General features: G+C 38.1%; 1 protein-coding gene across 1 annotated transcript in view; it reads right to left on the reverse strand.

The window, feature by feature from the left end:
- Positions 1-11,574: 11,574 nt before the first annotated feature.
- The window catches only part of calcr (calcitonin receptor), a 54,752-nt gene continuing 39,463 nt past the window's right edge, over positions 11,575-26,863 (reverse strand). Inside the window, exons 15-22 of the mRNA XM_028597525.1 lie at positions 26,572-26,663; positions 23,780-23,906; positions 18,666-18,819; positions 17,725-17,785; positions 17,482-17,548; positions 17,125-17,343; positions 16,424-16,465; positions 11,575-12,990 (exon numbers count right to left, since the gene is read on the reverse strand). Coding sequence (XP_028453326.1) covers positions 12,769-12,990; positions 16,424-16,465; positions 17,125-17,343; positions 17,482-17,548; positions 17,725-17,785; positions 18,666-18,819; positions 23,780-23,906; positions 26,572-26,663 — 984 coding nt within the window. The 3' untranslated portion in view covers positions 11,575-12,768. The remainder of the gene's footprint in view (positions 12,991-16,423; positions 16,466-17,124; positions 17,344-17,481; positions 17,549-17,724; positions 17,786-18,665; positions 18,820-23,779; positions 23,907-26,571; positions 26,664-26,863) is intronic.

A 26,863-nucleotide genomic window follows, 5' to 3' on the forward strand; every position in this document is an offset into this window, starting at 1 on the left:
CGATTAGTGACCCGGAAATGATTACAGTATTTTCATTTTACTTGATGGCAAAATAATTAAAGCAATTCATCATACAAAGAAAAGTAGACCATGCTCACGTTATCCGTCTTCTGTGGAAAATGTGTTTTACAGCCACCATAACCATATAAACCAATATTTCACCCACCAATTTGTCAACAGCTCCTCTGCATTGCTTTTAGTAATACAATCTGTATACTGTACCTTCCATTTCAATCGGTGGGTTATCATTAGGCCCAGCATGCTCCTCTTGGCTTTTCCTGTTTCTCATTTCTCAGAGGAAAGCCATGGCCCACAGATCAGGGAGAAGTCAGAGTGAAGGCGTGACCATGACAGCTTTTCTTTTAACGGCATTTACACACAGTCTTTGCTTTGCTCCCATACTGACAGTGTGTGTGTGTGTGTGTGTGTGTGTGTGTGTGCAGAGAGGGGGAGATAGAAATACATATTATATACTAGTGATATATTCTATAGTACACGTATATAACATATAAGCTGTATGGTGCACACACCACAATGAATGCTAATGTGTCTATTCCCCTGTAGTCTGTCTTTCTACTCATAGCTAGGCTTGAAGAAGGGACTTTAAAGAATAATTCCAGTTTACAACTTGGACCTAATTTTCATAGTCTTGGCCATCACCTTTATGGCTTCAAAAAACATTTGGGTCACCAAAGTCATCAATCAGAGATCTGGGAACAGGGGGACATTGCTGATGGGGCAACAAATAATAAAAACGAGTGCTGGCATCAGCTGTTTCATTCATACTTTACAATTCCAAACCTAATGCTCAATTCCTTGACATAATTGCCTCTAGCTAAATTAATTTTTCTAATATTAAGGAACTGCAACTAGGACTACAGTTGAAAATTAGCCGACTGGCTAACACTGGCGCATTTACAGAAATGTTGATTAATGTGCATTGTCCTAATATAAATAAATAAATCTTCTTCTTCTTCTTCTTCTCTGTTGATGTTCAAAGTTTCCATTAACCCTGAGCACCACTAGAGCTGCTCATCTATGTTGATGTTGATGTTGATATATTGATATTGGAATCACCCACACAGCAGTACTCCTCAACATTCACAACATCTTACTTTCTGAGTGCAGTCTGTTGACATTACTTTTGGCAAAAACCAACATCCTGACAGAGCTGGACAGATTTGGAGGAGATTAAGTTTTGTGCCATACCAGACTCATGTCATCCTCTTTTCCTTCACACTCACACCTGCCTTGAAGTACTTTGAACAAGATGACCATCAGCCCTCTTGATTGCCTGGTTTATGTGGCGTTCAGGATTGACCATTTTTTATATTAATGTTGGTAATCCTGAGGGTTTAGGTGTGTGCTCAGGGAATGAGGCTTATATGCAGACTGAGCTCAGTGCTGGCTAACTGAGCTCTGACAGGTTTTTGTGGATCTCCCCATGGATACCCCAGGGTGACAGACAGTGCAGACAGAGGGCTCACCGACCTGCTCCCGGAAAATCATCCCATCCAATCCCACGTGGGCCTCAGCCAGTAGAATTTACATATTCAAATTCAGGATTAACTTGAGGTTTGCGTCGTGAATACCCTAAAGCGGTTGCATTATGCATCTGTCTTGTGCATGTGCTTGAATTTCACCCAAATATTGAAATATGTACTACCTTTGAAGTACAAGGGGCAGAAAAAAGCAACCATGTTTACTTTCTCCTGCTTTGGTTCTGCTTATTAGCCTCCCTCTGTCTTTGTTTTTCTCTCTCCATCTTCCTTTAGTCATTCATCATCAGACTTATAATTCATTATTATATATATAAATATATATATAAATAAATTTCTTGCATGCACACAACCAATCACACTATTTAGGCAAAACCCAAGAGAAGGATCTCATGAATACACAAGGAAAACGTTATCCTGCTCAACTTTGTCTCTGTCAGTTCGCTTCCTCTAAACAGAATCTTGTCTCTGATGTCCCTACTAATGCTTCAGTTTGTGTGTGATGGTTGTGAGCGTTGTTGCTTGTGTGCTTGGCACTCACTGATGTTAATCTTCTATTTCGGCAGGCATTTTAAGACCTTTGGAGTAAGACAGATTTGTGCTATGTGGGCTTGATTTAAGATTGCTATGTGATATGTGATGTGTACCGGCTAGGGCGCCACAGGCAGATTTGAATGACAGTAAACAATGCCTTATCTGTGGGGTGGAAAGTGGCTGACTGTCCCCTCCTAACCTGCTACGGTATATTACCCTGAGGGGGAAACACACGCTTCTTTTTAACTGTGTGACTTACAGCTTGAGTTCACAAAGTGCCTTGAAGTAACAGAGTGTGTGGGCTGTTTATGTTGAAGCAATAAACGGATCTACTTGTGCTTAAAACACGCACACACGAATGCTTTTAATACACATGTATTTATTAGCAATGGGACAAACCACTCACATCTGGGGTCTATGTCATAATGCATTCTTTGAATATGAGAAGGGAGCGTGTTCGAGCTAAAGTGGGGTGTTAAAGTGGGTTCAGGCTTATTAAGTCTTATGTTGATACAATACTCCCATGCCAAATGTCGCTGCAAGAGTGGACGGTTGCTGTAATAATACACATCATGGGCAGAATATAGTTAAAGAAATATGCTTATTTACTTTCTTGCTAAGCATTAGATAAGCAGATCGATACCACTCTCATGTCTGTACTATAAAGTTAGAGCCAGCATAGCATAACCAGCACCCTTTAAGCAGGAACAACAGTGTTTCTAGTCTTTATGCTAAGATAAGATAAGCAAATGGTCTGCTGGATCTAACTTCATATTTAGTGCAAATATGTGAACATGGTACTGATCTATTCACCTTAAGCTATCTATCTATCTATCTATCTATCTATCTATCTATCTATCTATCTATCTATCTATCTATCTATCTATCTATCTATCTATCTATCTATCTATCTATTTATTCACTAAATCTCTTTTTCATTTATTTTCTTTTATTTGTACCTGTGAAGCATGTGTAACCCAGATTTTTTAAATGTATTGCAAACATATGTTTTCTTATGCTTTCTGTAACATGTAGGCTATGTATAATATATGAAAAAAAGCATAGCACATTTGTAAGAATATCAATCGCCTGTCTCTTATTTTTTAGACACCGCTTTAAGCTGTATCTCTTCAAACCTCACTTGAGTTCACACTGTAGGGGTAATAAAACTGAAATAAGTTAGTGCTTCTCCCGCTGTGCTGGGACTCCTCATAAAATGCTTTGAGCACCGTGGAAAATCCGAGCTCACAGCCTTTGGATGGAAGTGAACCTTTGGCTGCTAACCCGGCGTTTAACGAGACTCCGTGGTCCCTTAACGTTAAACACTTTTGGGTTTTTCCTGTGTCGCTGTAAACTCTGTGTGAATTGCAACACTGGTAAATATCTGTATTTCTGCACAGTAGATGTTGTAATTTGTGGCTCAAAGGTAATGGATGCTTGCATTTTAGTTGCGTGGGATCAGAGATTTTTGTAGGCAGACTGAAAAAACAGGTTGGTGATATTTTTCCAGCGCAAATAATCAGTCCGACTAAAGGCTACACCTTGTTGTATTATGTGCTTTAATCGGCTGTATTATGATAGAATTTCGTTGACAACATAGTTGATAGGCAAATGACCTTTTTGCTTCCACTCAACATGTGATTAAAGTTAACAATGCCATGAAATTGTTCTTAGTTCTTGAAAAACTCACTTTACGGGCTCCTGTTTAAAAAAAATATCACACAAAGCTGTGCTCTTAGTTTATGTTTATATTAAACAAGCATTCCACATCACTGAGAAATACCTCCTGCATTTTAGGACCATTTGAGGATAGAGAAAAATATGCAGATGAATCAGACTTTGAGCAATGTCAGCAAGGAATAAACTTGTTAATTTGTTCAACACTCCGACTATATACAAGCAGACAAACAAGTAAACGTACACTGCATCCCTAGATTCCAGAAAATTGCATTGTTTGAGAAATTATCTTGACACTGTGACTAATTGCATTTCTGTTGTTGAATGCTAAAATATCTGGCAGAAGTCAACCTACACAGAAACACAGCAAAACCTCCGAACAAGATGTGAGTTTAAGCCCCTAAAGAAGGAATGGCGGAAATAAATTGTTGTCTCATGGAAAGCCTCTCCACCATCACAGCATCAAGGGCCCTGATAATTAATAATTTGCCTCACAAATCTCATTAGTGTATAATGAGGGAACAAGTGCTATTAGTGGGACATGACTGGGACCGTAATCGTCTAAGACTTGTTATGAGCCCTGGGCAGACTGACAGGCTCACCCCTGCTTTTAGGACAAACAAGAACAGAAATCTTTCTTTTTGTGTCCTTTGAAGGACTCAGGAGGCGATATCAACTCCACACCATCAGGTTGTGATTGAACAGATGTTTCTTTCAGTGTTTCTTTTGAGACAACATCACTCAATTTATACGTGAGGTCAGAAGCTGCATCATGAGTGGCACAATGTGCAGCAGCCTTCGGCACACACAGATAATTTCCCCTGGATCCCTCGAAGGTTAGAAAAAAAATACTTTGTGGCAAATGATCGTTCTTTCTCCTTTCTAATTTCTACAACTACAAATCACGGCCACCACAATGCCTCGGGTCTCTCATCCTGCTGCTACAATACAAAATAAGATGCTAAGATAAATGTGGCAGTATATATCGTCACACAAGTGGATCTGTGATCTGCTTCAGGGCATTGCTTTGGCACTTATGTTCTTAATATCAAAGAGTTTATATCAAGAGGGCCTAGATAATTACCACATAGTGAGCATTGTCTTCCAATAATACATCAAAGGGTTTGAAAACACAAAGCTCATTTAGGATTATAATTTATGAGAGTTGCATTGTAATCCTGAATGAGGAATTATTTCATTAAGGAATCTCCACTCCTCTCTCCATATACTTCTGGGGGATGCTAATTTCGTGAAGCGGCAAACACCATCAAGTGCAATTTAAAAATCCAATAAAAATCTTGATTGTTCTGGGCTTTGTGAATAAATTGACTTGGCCTTTAAAATGTGGAAATGTGCTGCGAGCGCATCACGTTGAAAACACAGCACAGATGACATGATGGTCTCTGAAATGAGTCAGTTAATACTTCTGGGGATGATGTGCTAATCATGAATGAATGTAAAAACTGATTTTTCCTCCTGCAAAATGATCATGAAAAGTTTCTGTTTTATATTCCTGTTCAGCCTTCCTTTCATGCAGAGCTCTGCCCCGCTGCAAAAGTGTTGCAACTTTCAATGGGTGCAGCCACTACTGTTAAATCCCATCACGACTCAAAAGTCCTATCTCTCATGAGCAGATAGAGGCGATGCAGATAAGTCCCTGAGTGAGAATAGATTTTGATGGTTTGATTGATTTTCTTCAGCGGCACTGAACACATTTGGGGTTCCTTTCTCTCACATTATGCTCACAATACTATGGCTGGCACACACATAATATACAGGCATATGCATACACAGAGATGAGGACTTGGTGACTTGGACTTGAGTTAGCTCGAGTCACTGTTTTGATGACTTGCAACTTGAATTGACAAAAAATTAGTAACTTGAGACTCGACTTGAATTGAGGCATGATGACTCGGATGACTTGCGTGTATTCATAATTTTGAATGTTAGCTGTTAAATGTAAAATTAAGCTTAGTGTTAGTTCATGCAGGACATGGAAGTCATACGCCATTCTCACATGAAGGCAGTCTTTTTAAATATGTCTCCTTCCTCGCTGGTCCCTGCTAAACTGACGCTTTTTTCTCTTCGGCAGTAGCGCAAACTGTGAATCGTGATTGGACGACTCAAAAAGCTGACTGTATGGCTATCAGTCAAACTCCTTGCTATGGTAACACGAAACATCAAAGAACCCTGAACCTTTTTTTGAACCTTTATTTAACCACGTAGGCCGTTGAGAACAGGTTCTTATTTGCAACTGCGATCTGGCCAAGAAAAGCGTACTTATTACAAGGTATTACAGGTAATACAATACAGGAATACAGAATACAAAAGGCTACATAAAGTGCAGGTTAAGAAGGCATTACATAGCCGGTGCGAAGTGAGGTGTAAGTTAGATGAAGGATATGCAAAAGGGATATCGTAATAACATAATATACGTGAATAGGCAGTCTATAACACTGCTGAGAAGTAGTGAAGAGCCAAAAAAACCAAAAAAAAACAGTTAGTGCAAATTCTGATCTAGTTAGTGGTGTTTATCAGTTATAACACAATATATATGAATAGACAGTCTATGTAAATGTTGAATGTAGTGAAATGTCAATATACAGTTAGTGCAAATAGTGGACCAGGTAGTGATGTAGATCAGAAATGACATGATATGCATTAATAAAATGTTGAGATGTAGTAAAGAGTCAATATACAGTTGGTGCAAAGTGTGGTCTAGATGATGATGTAGGTCAGTAATATCACAGTATACAAGAATAGACAGAATCTATAAATGCTGAGGTGTAGTAAAGAGTCAATGTACAACGTGTGGTCTAGATAGTGATGTAGATCAGTAATATCGCACTATACATGAATAGACAGAATATATAAATTCTGAGATGTAGTAAAGAGTCCATGAAGAAGCCTCATTAGTTGGACCAGATCACCACAATGGCTGCGTCTGTGCACCAATCAAAAATTTTAAGAGTGAAGATCTTGGGTGAAGTGACTTGATTTGGGACTCGATTTGACTTGACATAACCTGTGACTTGACTTGCACCATAAAAAATAACTCGAGACATGCTTGTGACTTGGACCAAATGACTTGAGAAAAGATGACTTGGTCACAACACTGACACTCATATACACAGCACATACCCACACACACACACACACACACACACACACACACACACACACACACACACATACACACACACTCATTGATTCAGGTCTTATGACACCTTCCTTTTTGAGACTAGAAAATAAACACAGAAACAGGCAAGAGCCCAACAGCTGTGGGGACACAGCCACAGCTAGCCCCCAGCACAATCAGACATAGACACAAACACAAAGTAAACAAAAACATTAAAAACATAAAATCAATAAATAAAACTGAATCAGCAAATATCTCCCAAGGTCAGCCACAATCATAAGTTCTTCTGTATCTATGGAAAATCTAATGTATATGAGCTGCTTGGGCTTTTTATTTTGGATGGAGATATACCTCAATTTTCTTCTCTTTTTTACAGAATATTGTAGGACTTTTTATTGCCTTTTTTATTAGAACAGCTGAATGACAGGAAAGGGGGGGGGGGGGGATGATATGGAGCGAAGGGCCGCGTGTTAGATTCAAATCCAGGACACCACCCACATGGGGCACAAACTCTACCATATACCTCAAATTTCAGTTATTTTTGACATCTCTTACATCATCAGGTAAACAATATTGTTTAACCAAATGTTCTGTACACACATTTTTAATTGAGCATGATTTAAGTAATTTGTACACAAATGACCAATTCTTTATAATGCAGTTTCCTCCTGAGGCTCACTGGCTTCTGTATATCTGGCCTGCTGGTTAAACATGAGAATCTGTGGCCATATAGTGACCATCTTTGGTCTCTCAGTGCTCCAGGCATGTTAGCTCATAGACCGTAAAAGTGAGCTCTGTTAGTGTGTGAGAGCTGCGGTGCAACCGCTGCCAAGTAGAAAACCAGATGAGCGTCTAGCACACCTGAATGAATAAAATGTACAGCAGAGTCTTTTTTTTTTTTTTGCGTAACCAAACAGAGAGAGAAAAAAAAATCACAGAGTGAAACATGTCCTTTCTCCACAGTCTCGTGCCTACTGCACCAAGACTCAGTTGTAATGAATTTCTGGCTACGACTGCTTAAAACACTCCAAGCCAGTCAGAGTTGGAATGAATGGACATGAATGTTCTGGGCGCAGAGATGGGAAGGGAAGGGAACATGATCACCCATGACATCATCTAAGTAGCCACGGTCACCTTGAAACATATTTTTTTAAAGAGCTTTTATTGCCATTATGATAGTTTGAGAATGACCGCAAGAGATGGGGGGATGACATGCAGCAAAGAATTCCAACCTGGGCCGCTACCAAGGACTCAGCCTACATGCGCACACATGTAGGCTAACACTCCTAAGTAAAACCACACACAAGATTACTTTCACAGCCAACTTCTGAGCACACATGAAATTTCTGAAATTGTCGCTGTCAGGGAACATTCTCAAACGCCTGAAATAGTCAGTCGCTGACATTTTCCAAGTTTCCCAGGTAGACATGCTCCCAAGATGGAGGCTTTTCAAAGCAATTTATGGCTTCTTCCTCTTACTTTCTGCATTAGTGTTCCATTGAATCTCCTGAAGAAAAGCCCATAACAGGAGGATTTATGACAATTATGGAGATTTTGCCCTCATTGTATCCTCATTATTGCATAACTCCTCCATCTCTGCCTTCATATGCAACACAGAATGCATACCATTTTAGACTTTGCATTGAATATTTTTATTGAAAGATTCCTTTTGACGAATTTGGTTTTATGCTGTTGGGTGACCATATTTCTTAGAAAAATAATGCAACAGCTCCATACACGTCTATCATCATCATATTATTAATCTCATTGACTCAGAAGGCCTGTGAATACGCAGGATGACAGTACGTCTTCTTCTTTTGGCTGTACCATTAGGATTCAGCAGAGCCTGAAATTGCATATTATACAGTAGCTGCCTATAGAAAGGCTGAAGAATCTTCACATAAAGACGAGAACTCTACCTTTTTAGTATGATAACAACCTTAATTTGTTTCTTTGGGCGTGAGTGGCCGTCCATCTTGGAGACGAATTGTGTCGTCGATTTTGTCTTTTTCCACACATCTGGTGCTGGTATGTGATTTGAGCTGAACCTTTAGATTTAAAAGGGGCTGTATAACATTGCCAAGCCAGAGGGATAACAAAGACACCAAAATGGAGTAAGACTTCCTTTGTTTTCCCTGCACACTCATTATACAAAATCTCTCAGCCCTGAAACATTGACAAGAATAGTGTTGGCGAGGAAAATGCAGCTGAATCATCAGAGATGGTTGCAGAAATTAAACAAAGTTTGTGTCGGTATGGTTGGAAAAATAACAAATTTTCCTTTCACTTTCGAGTCCATAATCTCATTATATCATTTCAAAACTACAGAATGAAAAGTACACTTTATCGTCCAATAAGTGGTGCAAATTGTCCATTTGAATGTAAACACTTTCATCTTTTGCAGCTTGTTTCTCTGTGTATATATCTATGGTTTCTCTGGTTGCTTTTTGTCTAGGAATAAAGAGCAACACCAAAGAATCTTTGGAAGAATCGAATCTTGGTTTGAAAAAAAAACACTCCAATCAATTTGGCTTTTACAAAATGCAGTGTTTTTTTTTAATCAGCTTTAAGATGATGCCAGTCCAAGCTGAGAGGAAGAAAGAGACAAACACAAGTGAAAATAAATGACAGGAACATAAATATAGCTGTCAGAGTATTTCACAGTGCAAAAATCGATCATATACACAGTGTCTGTTCGTATTTACATGGACATGAACATACAAAATATACAGAATCTGTCTTCCCCTAACCCCAGAGATTAATAGTATGTCTTACACTGTGACACATCACTGTTATAAAGATGAAAAGGAAGATGAATTTCGTACTTAAATAAATCAGTGAAACCATCAAAGCATGATGATGTAATTCTCTCATATTGATTGTCTCTCCATTCCTTCCTTATACCTGGCTAGCAACAAAAAAGTATTTGAAATATAGTATTGCAATAGGTCCAAATGTCTTCAAGAGGGAATTAAGGGGATTGTTATGTGAAGCTACAAAATAAAACTCATTGCTAATGTATTTTCTGTTGGCTAAACTGCAACTTTACAGCTAGGAAAGAGCTGCATCCTTGACTATGATAACTTTATTGATATGATTTGATTTTATAACCTAATTAGACCAATTTAATGTTATTAGCTTGCAGTGGTGGGTGTTCAAATTTCTTCCTAGATAATTCTTGATTATATATCATGTTTTATATTTTTGAAGGTGACTTTGTGTACGGTCCTATTAATCCTGTTATATTGTCATAGCAGAAAGCACAATGTATCTTTTATAATGTTAATTATTTATATTTTATTATATACAGTATTATTGGTAATTAATAAGCCAATTAGTATGTAATATTATTACCGTATGTGAACTTACTTACACATTATAAAGATCGACTCCAGAGCCTTATTCTATGACTAAATGTGCAAATTGTGTATTAGCTTTACTCCATAGGTCGATGGAATAATACATTTTAAACTTTAATAAATTATACCGTCTAATATCTCATATGTCTCACACAATCGTGTTATTCCAGCTGACAATGACACACCCCCATCATGTACCGTATATGATGACCAGACATTAAACAGATAATAACATAGTAGCACAGTAGCCCCCATGCAGACAGAAAATGTGAGTACAACTAAACATGTCATTGCAGATAGCCAAATTAGGTTTACAAGTATTCTAAAGGTCTGGTGATATTAATATTCTTGTTTTTGTCTGCAAATCCAATGAAAAGACCAGAATCAACAATGAAGTATTGTCTGTGTATCCAGTGCCTGATATAGCTTGTTCCTCTGCGCCTCATTGTTGTCCCAAAACTCTTAAAAACACACCACACCGTTGCCTTGGTTGACATGCTCCTTCATTACCATAAACATAAGCACTGTAGTATATTTTGAGTCAATGCTGCATACACTTTCCTGCTGTAAATATTTATTACTGTAACACACCATGTGCATTAATGCACGAGTGGAAATAGTCCCCAACAAAAGCACTGTTTACTCCCGTTTGAGTGAAATTTGCTAGAAACTACAGTGTCCAGCTGTTTTGAAAAATTGCTTGGCTTAAAAAAAAGAAACTATAGTTTTAAAATGTTTTTAAATATTAGGTATGATGCTTACCACAGTCAGGATAGGGAAGTTGAAAGCTATTGCAAGACGGACTAATGCATTGTTGGTTTAATCCTTTCATGGAGTTTGTTAACAATAACAGAATATCTCTGTGTCTTATAAAGATTTTAGTTCCTTTTTCCCCACCACGTAAATGGGGAGCGGCAACAAACTAATCACAGCAGTATGAGCCAGCTAGAGGCTTTATTGGCTATGCACTTTAGGATGATAAATGTTTTTCCCTGACTGAATTTAAATGTTGCTATTAGATTTACAGCTTTGAAGCTCATTGGGCTTCTATGTAACTTTTTTAGATAAATGCGAGACAATTCATTAATCCAAGTTTCAGCAGAACTAAGATGGTGGCTACTGATACAAAGCAAACTAAGAGTGGTCTTTTCTTTGTATTCACACTGAAATGCACCATGGCCATTAAGAGACTTATAACTTTCATCCTCCCAAATCCTATTATGAGAAAGCAGCAATACAATGACAATAGAGTAATATGAATGCATTTAGGGTAGAGATTATTCATGTTTTCTGTCTGTGCAAGATTGTGAGCAAGATGTGAACATGCCTTAAAAGATATGAATTTGTTGACTCTGTGCATACAATATGGATGTTATCTCTCATTTTATTTTTAGCAAGCCTTTCCTTTGTCCTGGATGGTCATTCATACAAAATGCTACAATATTCATGAATAAATATGCATGGAGGACGGAGTACCACTTTAAAAAAAACAGGAAATAGATTGAAGGCATCGTGAGCATGACAAAGGATGATTATGAGTAAAATCAGACAGTGCAGCTTCCACACTGCAGATAAACTGCTTGTTTGTCAGAATCATTGGCACAACTAAGAACATAATTATCTTATATGCATGGAAACAACTCTTGTGGCTGTTCAACCTCAAAATAAAGTTTTTTATTTATAGAATTTGTTTTGTGCATTTAGCTTACTTCTTGCTTTTTAACCCTGTGATGTTCGGCATCGGCACAAATACAGCAACTGCAAAAAACAACAAAGCAGTTGGGAGTGCAGCATCACAGAACACACACTTAGCACGTACTTAGGAAAACAAAAATAAAATCCAAAAAACACTTTTTTTTTTCTTCAAAAGAAACATACATAATGTACACAATTCCAGAGCTTCAAACACAGAGGGCTTTTTCAAATGTGACCTCTATCATGGCACATAGGATCAGGTTTGTGAAGTTTGTTGGTGTGTGTATGCGTGTGTCTTTAGCTTTAGGATACCACATCTGTTCTCAGCTGGACCTGGTACACCCCTTCATGGCTGTGCCCAACATACAGTACCCTTTGGTATAGGTGAGGTTAGAAAGGATTGTTTCTTCTACTTCACTTTAGAAATCATCATCATGACACCATTAACACTATTCACCTGTACCTCATGTCAATCCAAACCAATACCATCATCACTGTCACCTTCAGCACCAATCGTCTCCAACAGAAAACACAGCCCAAACCTTCATCACAGTTATTTTTGTCTCCACACCAGCACAAGCTTCCGCAGTATTAGCAGCTTTAGGAAGTGACAAAAGCAGCTCTTGTCTCATGCCACAAGTTCTTGACATCAAAGTTCTTAGAAAGCAGCCGCAACAGCAATGTAAAGTAAAATGAAGTGTCAGCCTTTTAGCTAATCCATCTCCGTTGCAATAAGCTCTTTTTTTCCGGACCCGTATCATTGTCTTGGCCATCAGCCTCAGAGCTTTAATCACTGAGATATTGCGGGCAACCCGGATTTTCCTTTCTTACTGTACATCTCCGTTCCCTGCTCTTCTTCGGCTGTTCAAGCATACGTCTCTCCTGATTTTAGTGCCACCAGTTCAGAGTCCTCAGTATTGCGCCCGTTCAAGTGTTCGCTGTTACAGTCATGGTGGTACATGAAGGCGGGTACCTCGGTGATGGAAGTGGCTGTGTAGGACGTGGAGCGCATTGAGCAGTGCTCCTTTCGTCTCTGACCCCACTGGGTTTTATACTGCATCCACTGTCTCTTCAGAGCTGCCTGCACCTGGACGACACACAAACGCACAGGTAAAGGAGATGGTTTATTATCATGGTCTGCATCTTTGACATGGTTTCTTGGGATAAATTGTCCTTGGTAGTTTCTTAACTCTCATATAACTGTGTAACTTTACTTTTTGTCTTTGCATACTCCATAAGACCACATCTCAATTGCAAATGCTGCAAACATTTCTCCCAACTGTTTTCTGTTTTTCTTCTCTGATCTCCTTTGAGCACGAAATGATTCCACCAGACGTCCGAATTTACATGCAAATCAAAGCGTGGTTACAGTGCAATGTGAGTAAGGCAGAGCCCATATAAACACCCTCTTGTGACAATATTAATCCAACCGGCGATCTTAACTGATGCAAGCACAATTGCTGCAGCATGTGCGGATCACTCAGATTTCAATCATGTTAACAGATGCCAGTTAGGAATTGTAAACACCAAAGTCACATTTCTGGGAATGTGGCCAAGTTATGCACGTGTCCAGACCATCATGTTATAAAAGGGAAGAAAGATCCCATCTATATTGAGCTATATATTAAATATTAAAACATGTCATTATAAATTCTCCCCTACATTCATCATCTACAACTGCTTATAGGGTGTACGAGGAACCTTTCCCTCATCCAAAGGTATCAAGATAATATTTAATATTTAAATATTTACTTCTTTTTTTTAAGTTCTGTTTATTGGTATTTAACAGACGTTACACATATTTAATTTTTTTTCGGCAGCATTCAAATGAACCATCCAAATGTGAAACTTGCCTATGCATGCATCATCTTTCTAAATAAAAAAATATATAAATAAAAAAACTACTCTAATACTACTTTTTTTAATTCCCGAGTTTAGTGAACTTCAGAATGGCAACAGCACACTCAAACTTTTCACCCTCCAGAAGCATAAATGACTGAGAGAACTTAATGTTCCAAATTTTACTCTGCCTCCCTCAGTTCACCTTCATTGCCAATAAAGTTGATCAAAAGGAAATCAACACCTCATGGCTACCTGCTGAGCATTCAATAACTAAAGAAATGCCAAAGATTACAATATTGTAATTTATCACAGTTGTCCTTCCTTTGTCGAATAAATCTGACAAGTAAAACAATTCACTGTTTTCAGACAGAAATTAGCAACAAGCAGCATTTTTTAAATGGGGACGTGTTCTGAACCTGCAGCTGTCAATTAGGTCCCATAGTTAATTTTTGCCCCAGGGACCCTTACCGAGTTAATTCGCCCCTGCCTTACAGAAGCTAGTATTGTTATTAGATGGATGTGGGGCTTTAGGATTAATGTGTTATTTATTTTGTTCTGTCAATAAAATGTCATAAAATGATGACAAAGTATTAAATCAAGAAAAGCAGCAAATCTGCACATTTGAGATGCTAGGAACCATTGAATGTTTGACATTTCCCCTTGATCTCTGATTAACTGATTATCAAAATAGTCAATTCAGCACTATGTCCATATTGGCTGATTGATTGAAGAATTGATGGTGTGAACTTGGAGTTCCTAAAACCAGAAAACACAGCTACAGTCCTCCAGCAGTGCAACGTTAATCATTTTATTCTGTAACACCTAATTCTAAACACTATAGCTGCTGGTATATTAATGACCTAATGATGTGAATCATGACAGTAATTGCTATAATGAGACAAAAGAGCAGCCTGGGCTTACAGTACAGCTCTCAAATAGAACGTCTCGTCACAAAAACAGCTTGAAAGCTGTTTGTCTCACTGACCTGACATCACAATGGGGCCATTGAAGAAACAAGGGAGGTCCGTGCATTTTGGCTTTGAAATCAAAGAGCAGAATTGAAACTGGCCCCAGAAACCTGTGTCCTGATTAACGGAGCTGAACTGGTCATTATGCGGGTGAAGCAAGCAAACCTTCTCATTCCCTTGTGACAGTTTCTATTAGTTGACCCCGATCACTCTAAAAGTAGACTTGGCCTTTATACACATGCTCTACACATTGTTTACATTGTTTGAAGACGATGTTGTGTTCAAGCTGCTCATGTATGATCTCATACCTGACCTATTTTCCAGGCTGAACTCCACAATAGATTGCTAGTTTCTCTGTTCCAGACATCTCATGCCGAGTTTAAATCTGTTGCTCTGTCAATTTATGTATCTCTGCCCTGTTTTCTTTTCATGCAAAAAAAATACCTCCGAGCAATCATTGTCTCTATGGATAACAAAGAATTCCACTTTTTATTTTTAACTCCAGCGTATTAGTTTTAAACACAGAAATAGTTGTCTGCAATTGCCTGATCCGTCTGTGGTATTCACACCACCACAAAGACTCGCTAAAAATGCCTTTATTTAATCCTACAGCACATATTGTTGATGCTTTGCGGAGACCTTGAGTTTGAAAGCATCTGTGGACCCGAAAGGTCTGCACAACACTATTAACCCTCAGAACCAAGTAAGGATGCTCGCAGTTACACAGCTGCAGACAGACTTAAAAAGGCTGACAGGAGAACTTGAAAGTAGAGTCAATTTCAAGCTGGGCTTGGAAACTACAAAGTCATTTATAAACTGTGTCTTACTCTTCACCTGACATGACCCTTCAGCTTTTACTGCCGCAACAATAGATTGGTCTCGGAAGAGAGAAGCAGTACGATGCTTTATAACCTGTTACAATTGGACTAATGACAGATGTAGCATCTCTGTGAACTATGTTATTCAAGTATTCAATGGGAAAACCCAACTTTGAGTCTGTGTTTGGGTCACTTCTTGATATGCTATCAGGCACAGATGTAGAATGCCAGAGATCTGACCTGGAAAAACAAAATAGGAAAATGTTTTGCCTGATGGAGTCTGATGTCTCATATTTAATGTCATAAGCAATGAGCGGTTTTATTGCTCCCTGGCTGAACAGCTCCCAGAGTAATATGTGCAGCGTGACCTTTATGAAAGGTTAAAATTGTCCAAAACGATATTTTGTCACACATGGCACCAAAAATTGAACTTTTCCAGAAAACAATTTTCTTAAAGGAATAGTTCAACATTTTGAGAATTATACATTTAAGCGCTTTATTGCTGAGAGGTACATAAGAGGATTCACTGGAAACAGGAGGGGGACAAAGTAAAACTACCAGCACCTAAAGCTCACTAATTAAAGAAACTAAACTAAACTAAAGTAAACTAAAAATGTCTACCTTTGAGAGAGCCAGGCTAGCCATTTGCTCTTGCTTCCAGCCTTATGCTAAGCTAAGCTAACTGTCTCCTGGCTCTAGTTTCGTGCTTTGTTTATAGACAAGAGAGTGGTATTGATCCTCTCATCTAACTCTTGGCAAAAATAAAAAGCAAAAAAGCAAACAATTATGTAAATGTCGAACTCTTCCTTTAACTTTACACAACATTGTGCAGCAGCAACAATACACTGTAGAAAAGCCAAACTGCTAATATACATAAATGAAGAGTGCTTACCTCTCCGTTGAAGAAGCAGAATATTGTTGCTACCAGTAATCCCTTAAAAAGCAAAACAAGTAAAAATAATTAGCATTGTATTTTTTTTTACAAAAGTAATGGAATGCCTCAATTTCTAGCAATGAGGTAAGAAAGCTACTTCACAATCGGAGTGCTTTTTGAAAAGAAAAGTACAGTACAGAGAGTATATGGTGGAGCGATTTAATCCCTATCTGGTACGTAAATGAACTGACTGCCTACCTGGGAATTTCATGGCTTGCCTGCCTGCCTGTTGTTAAATTAAGTGTGTAACTGGTAATTAAATAAAGTTATTGGAGTGGCTAACTGGTTCTTTAAAATGGAATTCAGCAGTGAATCACATTATTCAATCACAACAACGAGGCAGAAAAAAAGGACTTAATGGGTGGAAACTTTCAAGCATTCCAAACGTCTAAATTTCAAGCTTGACCCAAAGGGCACTGACAAGTGTGGGCTGCGTTCAGGATCATTTTTTGCTTGCATACTAATGCTGATATTTTTCTTTCCTTTATTACTGATTGGGTTGCTCCCAGATGTGCAAAATACCTCAACCCGCAAGGGAAAAGAAGCAGCAGTTTAAAAAAAAAAAACACACCCTTTTTATCTTTTAAACTGAGCTTCTACCTGGTACTTTAATAGAAATTCTGATTAATGCAGCGCCTTGCTGTCAGCTCAGTACCTACCTGGTAGTGCATTAGTATGTGCATGATGTACTCGTAGACCTCCCCAGCTAAGGGGTTCTCTGGCCTCCAGGGAATAATGACAAACTGTATTCCCAGCAGGGGCACCAAGATCAGGGTGGCTCTCACTGCCTTCATGTACATGTTGGACTCTGCCCGGTGTGTGTCTCTCAACTTGGTCACCAACACTCTTATAATATTTAGTAAAAAGAAGAGGTTAACCTGGAGAAAGTAAAAAAAATATATGAAAAAACTAAACTAAAACTACAACCGAAATAACAAACCAATAATCATATTTTTCACTCTGAGATCCGTGTATTTCTCTTGTATTGTGCTGAAACGGTGGATTAGCAGACTTACAAGAAGCGCTGCCACTATCGGACCATGGACCGCGTAGAGCAGATGGGTTTCCACACTCATCCAACAGCTACAGAAGGAATAACATATCAGTCAGTGCCGTCTGCGGCCCAAAATACACATGAACACACATACAAAAACATGCACGTGTGTGGATTTGCACGCTCTCGCCGTCTGCCACACACAGACGAGCACGTATGTAAACATCTCCTGTTTATTTGCAGAAGTTTCTGGAACATTACTCACTTGTCATCAAAATACTTTTTCCTTGCCACGGCGTGGATGGAAGCAGGCACTAGAGGAAAACCTTGGACGGGAAAAAGATGACGGCCATATGAGGTCTTGAGTGAATTAAGGCAAATTAATTTGTCATTTATGCAACAGTAAAAAGTGTGCTTAGCTTGGTCAGTTTGTTTTTCTGGTCTTAAACTACCTCATATAATAAATAAGTCCTTCACAAATATTACTGTATATATTCTTGGAAAGGCTGAAACACAGTGGATCAATATTTCTTTTACATTTGTATTGCTCCAACCTGAAAAACAACACCACATGGTTCATTTCCTGTAAAAATCCTGTCACATTTGGCTTTATGTATATAAAAAAACCCCGCTAGAGGCTGGGTTTAGATCAGCACGCACGCACGCACACACCTTTCAAGATTATTGTCCAAATTTCAATGATCCATTTAGTTCCATCCTACTTGTTTGATGGACTGCATCCATTATTATTAAACAGGACAGCACTAAGCGACATGAGGGCCAATAAAGATGCCAGCATGTTGAATACTGTACTAGGATCAGGTGGATATGAGTTATTGTGGCTTCTAGATTGTGTTCTGTCTTGTTTTATTTTTTAGTCGCTTTTAGTTTCACGTACATAAAACATTCTCAGGCTCTTTTTAAAATTGCTGCATGAAAAGTTTTTTTAGTTTTTTTTTATTTCACCAAAAAGACTCTTATCTAATCTTGTTGAATTGTTTTTTTTCCGTGAGTTGAGTCCAGCGAAGACATAAAACAAATAAAACAATATATTTTTACACACACACACACACACACACACACACACATGCACACACACACACACACACACACACACACACACACACACACACACACACACACACACACACACACAAACACACAAACACAGCAAATAGTGTTTTGATTGAATGCAGACAGACTTACCCCAGCCCAGGAGGTAGTACCAGTGCAGATGCTGCTCCTCTGCAAACACAGCCACTACGATGAGCGTGTGCAGGTAGATACCTTCACACAGCATCCAGAAATAATTGCAACCCAGCATGTACATATGGAAGAAGTGCAACACCTTACAGTAAACCTGCAAAGAGAGCCAAAACAGGAATACTTGTTATTTGTTTTGTCTGTTTTTGACTTTCTCTATTAAAGAGACCTTTAATGTAAGTTGATTTAATTTAAACACTCCTGACATCATCTCAGCAGGACACAAAGAGGATGTTTCTGCACTTGTGGCACAAAATCATTAGCCAGTATTACCTGCTGCAGACAGAGGGGATGTTTATTCATTATCCCCTCTGGAGGTGGGCTTAATGGATGTGGAAGATTTGATTGTGTTTGTCTCACTTTGCACAAGGAAGTGAAAAACATGTTCTGCAACGCAATTAGTACCTTATACAGCACTATGCTATTTTCTATATATGCAACCAGAACAGTGCAACATGAAAGCATGTCTTATCATTAAAGTGCTCATATTATGCTCATTTTCATGTTCATAATTGTATTTAGATGTTATAATAGTATGTCAGAATAGGTTTACATGGTTTCATTTTCAAAAAAAAACATATTTTTGTTGAACTGCACATTGCTGCAGCTCCTCGTTTCATCCTGTGTGTTGAGCTCTCTGTTTTAGCTACAGAGTGAGGCATCTCACTTCTATTCCATCTTTGTTGGGAGTCGCATATGCGCAGTACCTAGGTCAGGACTACCAGCCAGTCAGAAGCAGAGTATGAGGGTATGCCATGCTAGCAGCTAGGCGAGCATTATAATATATTCGTCACGGAAGCAAAGGCTGCACTACAATAGAGCTGTTTGGAGCAGTTTGTGAACAGTGTTTTCTGTTGGAGATGGTAAGTGCCTTTGGGGTAGCTTGACAAGCCAGACCCACATCAAGATGTTTGGTCTGGGAACTCACCATTGACAGGGCTCAATCCGAGGGGCGGGATAAACGGTTGTCTTTCATATTCCCTCTGCACGCAATAGGATAGCGCTACAACCAGGCAGAGCAACGAAGAAGGTAGCGAAGCTAGTTGATAGATTAAACTTTTGCCGTATCCAGTCGGTAAAACTCCGAATACATCTTCCTTTTTTAAGAATGATTTCAGTGCCGTTCTTTGTTATTTTCTCAAAGAAAAGCTTAAGGCTACATTGTGTAAGAATTACTCCCATCTGGCATTGAGATCATATATCGCAATCAACTCTGTCTCGCCACGCAGTATTACAGCTACGGTAGCCTTCACGCTTCAAAAAGCAATGGTGTCTGTCTATCAGCTGTGGTTGTTGTTCATGCGTTCTCTTAATACATCCATGAGTTCATGTCGGAGAGTGGCGCGGACGCGCACTTCACACCAAGAGCGGGCATTCCACCCAACGGAAAGGAGAGACAAAGAAAAGGAGACTGCAGCAGTCCGGAGGATAATTATCTAGTTGGGATTTGGTGTTTGCCTCAAAAGCATCTCCAATGTTCACTCTTTTTTGTGATGATGCCAGTCTCTTGCTCTTTTCAATATCCGTTTTCTTTTTCTGGGCGAAGAAGAAGACTCTTGTTCCTGAAATTTGGATTTTGAATAAGTGTGGTCGTCCATGTTTTCTTCTTCAAACTTGCCGGGGCCCGGAAGCTACGATACCTATTAGCAGCAGCTGTGAGTCTAAAACGCGAAAGGCGGAGCAGTATAGCCTGTATGTCCCTTAACAAGATGGCGCATCATTATGGAGCGTCTACCCCCAGTTCATGCAAGCGGAAATGAAAAATTCCAAGCTAACAGGAATACTTGAAATTGATGGTGTTGGTCAATATTCATGAAGAAGGACAAGTTTCTGAAGGGCAATACAGATTTGGATAATGAACAACTACAAATGTTACACACTGGGGCTTTTTTTTCCAGCTCGCAAGCCAACGGAGAGTGCCTAGACCCCCCTCGCTGCGAATTAAATTTTTTCCTGCCGCTAGGGTGCGTCTAGATTTCTAAGCTACCTTTGGGGTGGACTTTGGGCTTTTTAACTTTGTAAACTCATAACGTGTAAAGATATAAAAGATATACAACACAATAAAGGAAAGGGAAAAAGTCAAAAAGCATAAAATGAGCACTTTAAGTCTTCTTTTCTTTTGATTGAATCATTGTTATAATTTCTTGAAAGAGATGACTTTGATGACATATTATGATGTCAGTAATATCCTTCCACAGTCTACTAATGCTATAATTACGCTTATGGATGCACCATAAGGTGAAATTCTGCTAATAACTGCTTCACACTGGCTCCAATGAACCTGACTGTAATGATGACTATTTAAAAAATTCTAAATTCTGTCTTGAAATTAACTTTTCTTCCACAAAAGTATATAGTAAGTATATTTTACATTTGTTATGTGTGCCTCTAGGAATTTTGAGACTCAGTTTCATTTCTTAGGAGATTTGTTAAGGAAATATGTTTTTGGACCTGTCTGCTCAATTGTTGTCTACTGCTTGCTCATCTAATCTTAGATGGCTTCCCCAAATTTGAATTATGTCCAGGAAGCAGCCAGACATGATGCCATCATCATCAATGTGAAGAAATATGTTTTTGTGTGCAATGGCTCGCTTTCAAAACCTCTCCTCCTCATTACTTGTCAAAAAGGTTATTTTGTCAAATCTGTTACTTTCCAACGTAGGACAGAAAAAGAAATCACAAGCACCATTGGTTGGGATTCATGCATCTGTTGGGAAATTTTTGGAATTTACAGCTGCCGAAGTGAGACTTATGAGCCTGTTTTCTGCACTGGTGATTTAGGAAAGGTGGATTGTAGTGGAGATTTGCTCATAGAGAATACAAGCTCTTTTAATTCTGTGGTGTGGTGATACAGAGTCTGGTTTAGCCTGCCTGCAGTGTGGGGGAGTAAATACCCAAAGTTTATGTCAAACCAAGGAGGAGGCTAAAAACATTAGAAACATCTAAATGATGTATTGCAGCTTGATTTGTAAACCAGAACATTGTTGTTAAGTAACTTTAGACAAACCTCAGATAGCTGCAATGCAAAACAGTTGTGAATTAGTGAAAAGGGAGTGACCTAAGTCTGTGTACAAGTCCATGTCTGTTATAGTGGAGATTCTTCAAGTGGAAAGGGAAATATAGGAAAGTGAGGGAGAGACATATGGCTAAAAGTTTAAAAGTGAATGACTGTTGTGTGTTTTGAGCTAAGAAGACCCCTGAGAGCAGCAGTTAGTAGGAATGCCAGCATCTTTGAATTACCGGTATAGTCTGGCTGCATGCATTCTTTATAAACGCAGAACTACTAACCAGAAAGCCTGATCAATATTTTTTTTCTAAAATGTATTTGCATGAAAGTTTCTTCCATTTATGTTCTCAATATACAGTATATGTGGGAAAGCAATGAATTAAGTACTTGTTTTTTAGAATAAAAAGCAAGTTAATTAATATGTTTTTTAAGTATTTATTCATGAAGTGATCAAGATCAAATGAGAACAAATAGTAGGAACATTAAAGGTTTGTGCTCATGTGAAATGGGAACAATTTGTCTTTTTGGAGCTTAGAACAAGCTTTAAATTTATGAGAGTGGCAATTAAAATTTGATATCATACAAGATGGTATTGTAAGCATAAAAAAGGACATTCAATGTTTAGTTGGAAATTAAATATTATTTGTGTATAGAGTAAATCATCTTGGAAACGTTCAGAGATGGGATGGGAATAAAGACTGCAGTCGGGATGAGCCAGACTTGGTGAATGCACAAAAAAGAAGCAGCAGGAGGATGCAGAATCAAACCCAAACCCATCTGAAGTCTCTGCGGTCTTCTGGATGTTTTTAGTACATTGTCAGGCAACAGATGCTCCAGCTGAAAACTGGCTAAGATCTAATGGGATTGTATGCACTGTGAGCCAACTTCTATAATCCTATCTGTTGTTTCTGTATGGCACTTTGATTATCTAAAGTTCTTTTTCTTTAGTTTTTGGACATTAACATATTTGGAAGATGAAGGTTTTTGATTTTTAAAGTTTTTAGTAAGTAGACAATATTCTGACTTTTTTTTTTTTTTTACATGTATGAATGTATTTCATTTTATAAATGGAAAGATATTATCAATTTTTGGAGTTGGAAAAACTCTGCAATAACAACTTTTCAGTAACAAAAAGCATTAAGTAAATAGGTTTTCTTATTTTATTCTCATTTCCAAAAGGAGTGGTTCTTGAAAAGTAACCCATGAATTTATGTTCAGGCCTGATAGTGAGGCATTCCTACAAGACAGATTTATCATCTCTACCAAAGTAGACCTCAGTGTTTCAAAGAATTCACATAATGCATTCAGTGTGGTTCCAAAACTCTTGAAAGAAGTATGTGGAAGAGAGCAAAAACTGTCTGTGTAACTGTGTAACACTGCCAAAATATGGCACAGTGAGATTAATTAGGATGTACTCAAAAGTACGTTGTACAAACGTGTAAATATTTAAAATATAGAGCAACTCCATTTGAAATTAGCTTCCTCACATTGCCTGGCCTTGCATAAGCAAATTCATTTTAAAAAGTTCATCAAAATTCTTCCTTGCATTTTTATCTGGTTTAGCATAAATTGTGAATGCATTTGTATCTCATTTCAAGACAGTGGAACTAATCTTCCTTACACTTATTCTGCTAAACTGCATTTTATTTAAGCCATGCTAGCATCTGGCTCTAGGGATGTCAGTCCACCACTTTGGTCTAGACTGAAATATTGCAACATATATTGGACTATAAAACTTGGTAAAGATAGACATTGTCCTCCTTAGGATGAATATCATACTACTCATAGTGTTACAATAACTTCTCCTCTTTTGCCATTATCAGATACAATAATTTGGTTTATGACCAAATACATGCATACATACACCTAAGTTGGTGAACACAGTAAACATAGTTAATAACTGTTATCATTGATGTTCTAACAGAGTCTAACAGACTGTGACATGTATGTGGTGTTATAGTGTCCATCGCCACTATGGATGTATGGCAGTGCTAACAGTAAAATTTGTTGTAGTCCTGGTGGTAAATTATTTGACAGAGGCTGAACTTACTGGGTTTCTGCCCACCACTTCAGGATTATTGACAACTGCTGCGAGGGAGATGATGGTGAGGGCTGAATTGAGTACATAGGAGCAGAAGAGGTTCTTGTGCAGGGTGATCCTTTGACAGCTCAGACTCCTGTGTGAAGAGAGATTCCAGAGTCAGTGCCATTGACTTTGTAACATACCAGGACATGATGTGATAATTAAAAAAAAATACCATCTAAAAATTGGGAATCAAGTGTTTTCTGACACAAAAACATAACATTAAAGTAGACAAAAAACTTGTTACAACTAATGACGTAAACAGGACAAAAAGTGACTGTCAGGCTAATAGTTAAATGAGGTTGTCAGATGATAGATAGATAGATAGATAGATAGATAGATAGATAGATATATATAGATAGATAGATAGATAGATAGATAGATAGATAGATAGATAGATAGATAGATAGATACTTTATTGTTCCCCAAGGGGAAATTAATGTTGCTACAGTGCGTAAAATATAAAATAATTGGGATTTTTCATCTCAGAATTTGGTTAGTAAAAAACTCTGGGATCAATGAGATGGATTGCCTCTAAGTGCTCTCTGTACATGCTAGAAACGCTGTTAAATAATGCATAATGAATCCCAAGGGTGGTCCTCATTACCTTCTCCGGTCACCCAGAATTAATAGCATAATGAAATACTTGACAGGCAAAGTAAAAATATATATTAGAATCAAAATCATTACAAGTCATTCATATCCAGTAGTGTTATTGTTGGTAATGGTTAAATAATGTTTTAATTTCAGGGCAGCCATCAAATGTAATGCAGCTCACAGAGTATTTGAAGCTGAAGGAAATCTTGAATCAAAAATATTTTGCAGAATATAGTCTCCTATAAATATGTCCTCTACAGTGTAAGAAGATATATCCTTTTATTGCTCATGGACAATGTTATCATTGTTGAGCAATGAAAACCCCAGAGATTCATGAAAAACAGAAAGAGCACTACATTTACTCAAGGCAGGACAAACCATCATATAAAACTGCAAACTTATTCAGAGGCCTTGGTCATCTCCTACAGACAAACTGCCTTGCCTTAGCACCAGGCATAAAAGGAAATACAGGAGCTGCTGAGTGTTTATATGCAAGGTTGTTTTTTTTTTATCTAAAAGGGTATGTCAAAACACAGGCTGAATCCTTATGGCAGCGTCATTCGGACTGCCACAGGTCATAACGTCTTCAGGGCTGGCCGTTTAACCACGTCTGTTTTTCCAAGGCAAGCAGGAGTATGTTTATCTGTTGTAAATAACAGAGTAGTGCAGCTGTACACCATCGCATACCACTGTAAGCTTCACATCTGGATCTTATAATACAACATTAAGCGTCCAATATTTAAAGTGCTTTGGCTACAAATAGGGTAAGTAATAGTTAAATAGAAAAGAGTTACTTTATTGAGACCTTAATTTGTTGTTGTACTCTGATATTGATGAATTGCTGATGTCCCATTGAGTTTCTGTGTAGCAGAGTTTGACTCACAGTGGGTCATGGAGTTTTCCAACAATGCACCTGCCCTAAACTCGGCCGCTAGATTTACGAGTGTGTATAAAACTTTGCAGCAAACTGAGGGTCTCGTACAAGATCTGTTTTGGATAACAGCTGCGTTTAGGAGGTCAACACCCTTCAACATGTCAAATTTTACAACTGCAGCAATCATGAACACCAGGGCCAACAAAGAAACTTTTCCAAATATTGTTACAGAACATAAAATGAATTTCCCTCTAAGCTCCATATTTATTTTTCTCCACAGATATCTGTAGAAATATAAACCTTACTGCGTCATAAAAAATAATTCTGATTAAGTTACTTCCTTCCTAGAGATAATCTAAAAAGTTTTAACAATGTGCAGACTGCTTACTTTTTCTCAGGCCTCATCACCAAATTTCACATACATTAACTGAATATTATACCTCTCTTTCATTCATCCACTTTGTTTTAATCTCTTAAAGTTGAATTTCAGCAGCAGTATCTCATTTATATGTGCACTTTTTCCCTCTGGGATTAAGTATTTCATCGGGATGAACAACCTTAATGAGTAATACGCTCAGGTGCATGTTTCTAATAATAGCAAAAGACCAACACATTCAATGGACGTCACAGCTCTCCAGTTTTGAATCCTAAATATCCATGAAATAAGTGTGCAGCACAAGGACACCAAGTTGGCATGAAATTAGCGACAGTTAAACTGTGTATAAATTACACTCAGTGAAGCAGCAGAACTATTTTCAGGTCGATAATTTACATTAATTTACGACTGCATCTAAGATAGTAATAATGTTCTGATTACTATCTTCAGTTTTAATTTACCACTGTGCTATTTAAAAAAAAAAAAATCAGATCATGTTACTTACAGCTCTACAAGTAAATAAACAATCAGTCTATAAAATGTGACATCTAGACTCATTAACACTGAAAAATGTTCTATCTGTCTCTGGGGCAAATGTTTAAAACTGTAAAATTCACTCTGCTGGTCTGGACAAAGGCAGAATGGAGATTTCACTGACTGCTAATAAGATTGAGACCAAAGTTCTGCCCATGATGCCAAACACCATCTGTTGGCCTTTTAGATCCATTGATAATAGTAACATGATTCAGCCTTTAAGGGCAAAGCTATTATCAATGAATCATCCCAGAATTACGACAAACTGTATCAGCTTTCATTTTGGTATAACCATCCTGAATATTCACTAAATGCATTGTAATGTGCATCATCAAACCAGTAACTGCATTGCAGCTGAATTTCCATTGAATTTAATACCTGAAGTAGAAGAAGATGGCCAGAGAGATGAGCAGGGAGGCTATGGATAAAGCGTGACCCACAATGGCCATGTAAAACATGATGTACGCTGACTGTAAAACAAAAAAACAAGATAGAGAAAACATGTGTAGCATTATTACTTAGATGTGGTCTTTGAGGTGTCACATGTTTTCTTCAAACATTTTGTGCCTATAGGATCTCCCAAATCAAGGCCCTACATTCACAAATAGTTTGCATTTTTGCACAAAATTTAACATGTGACACTTGGCACTAAATAAAGTGACATCAATTA

Source organism: Perca flavescens, chromosome 14, assembly GCF_004354835.1.
Source record: "Perca flavescens isolate YP-PL-M2 chromosome 14, PFLA_1.0, whole genome shotgun sequence".
Classification (NCBI taxonomy): Eukaryota; Metazoa; Chordata; class Actinopteri; order Perciformes; family Percidae; genus Perca; species Perca flavescens.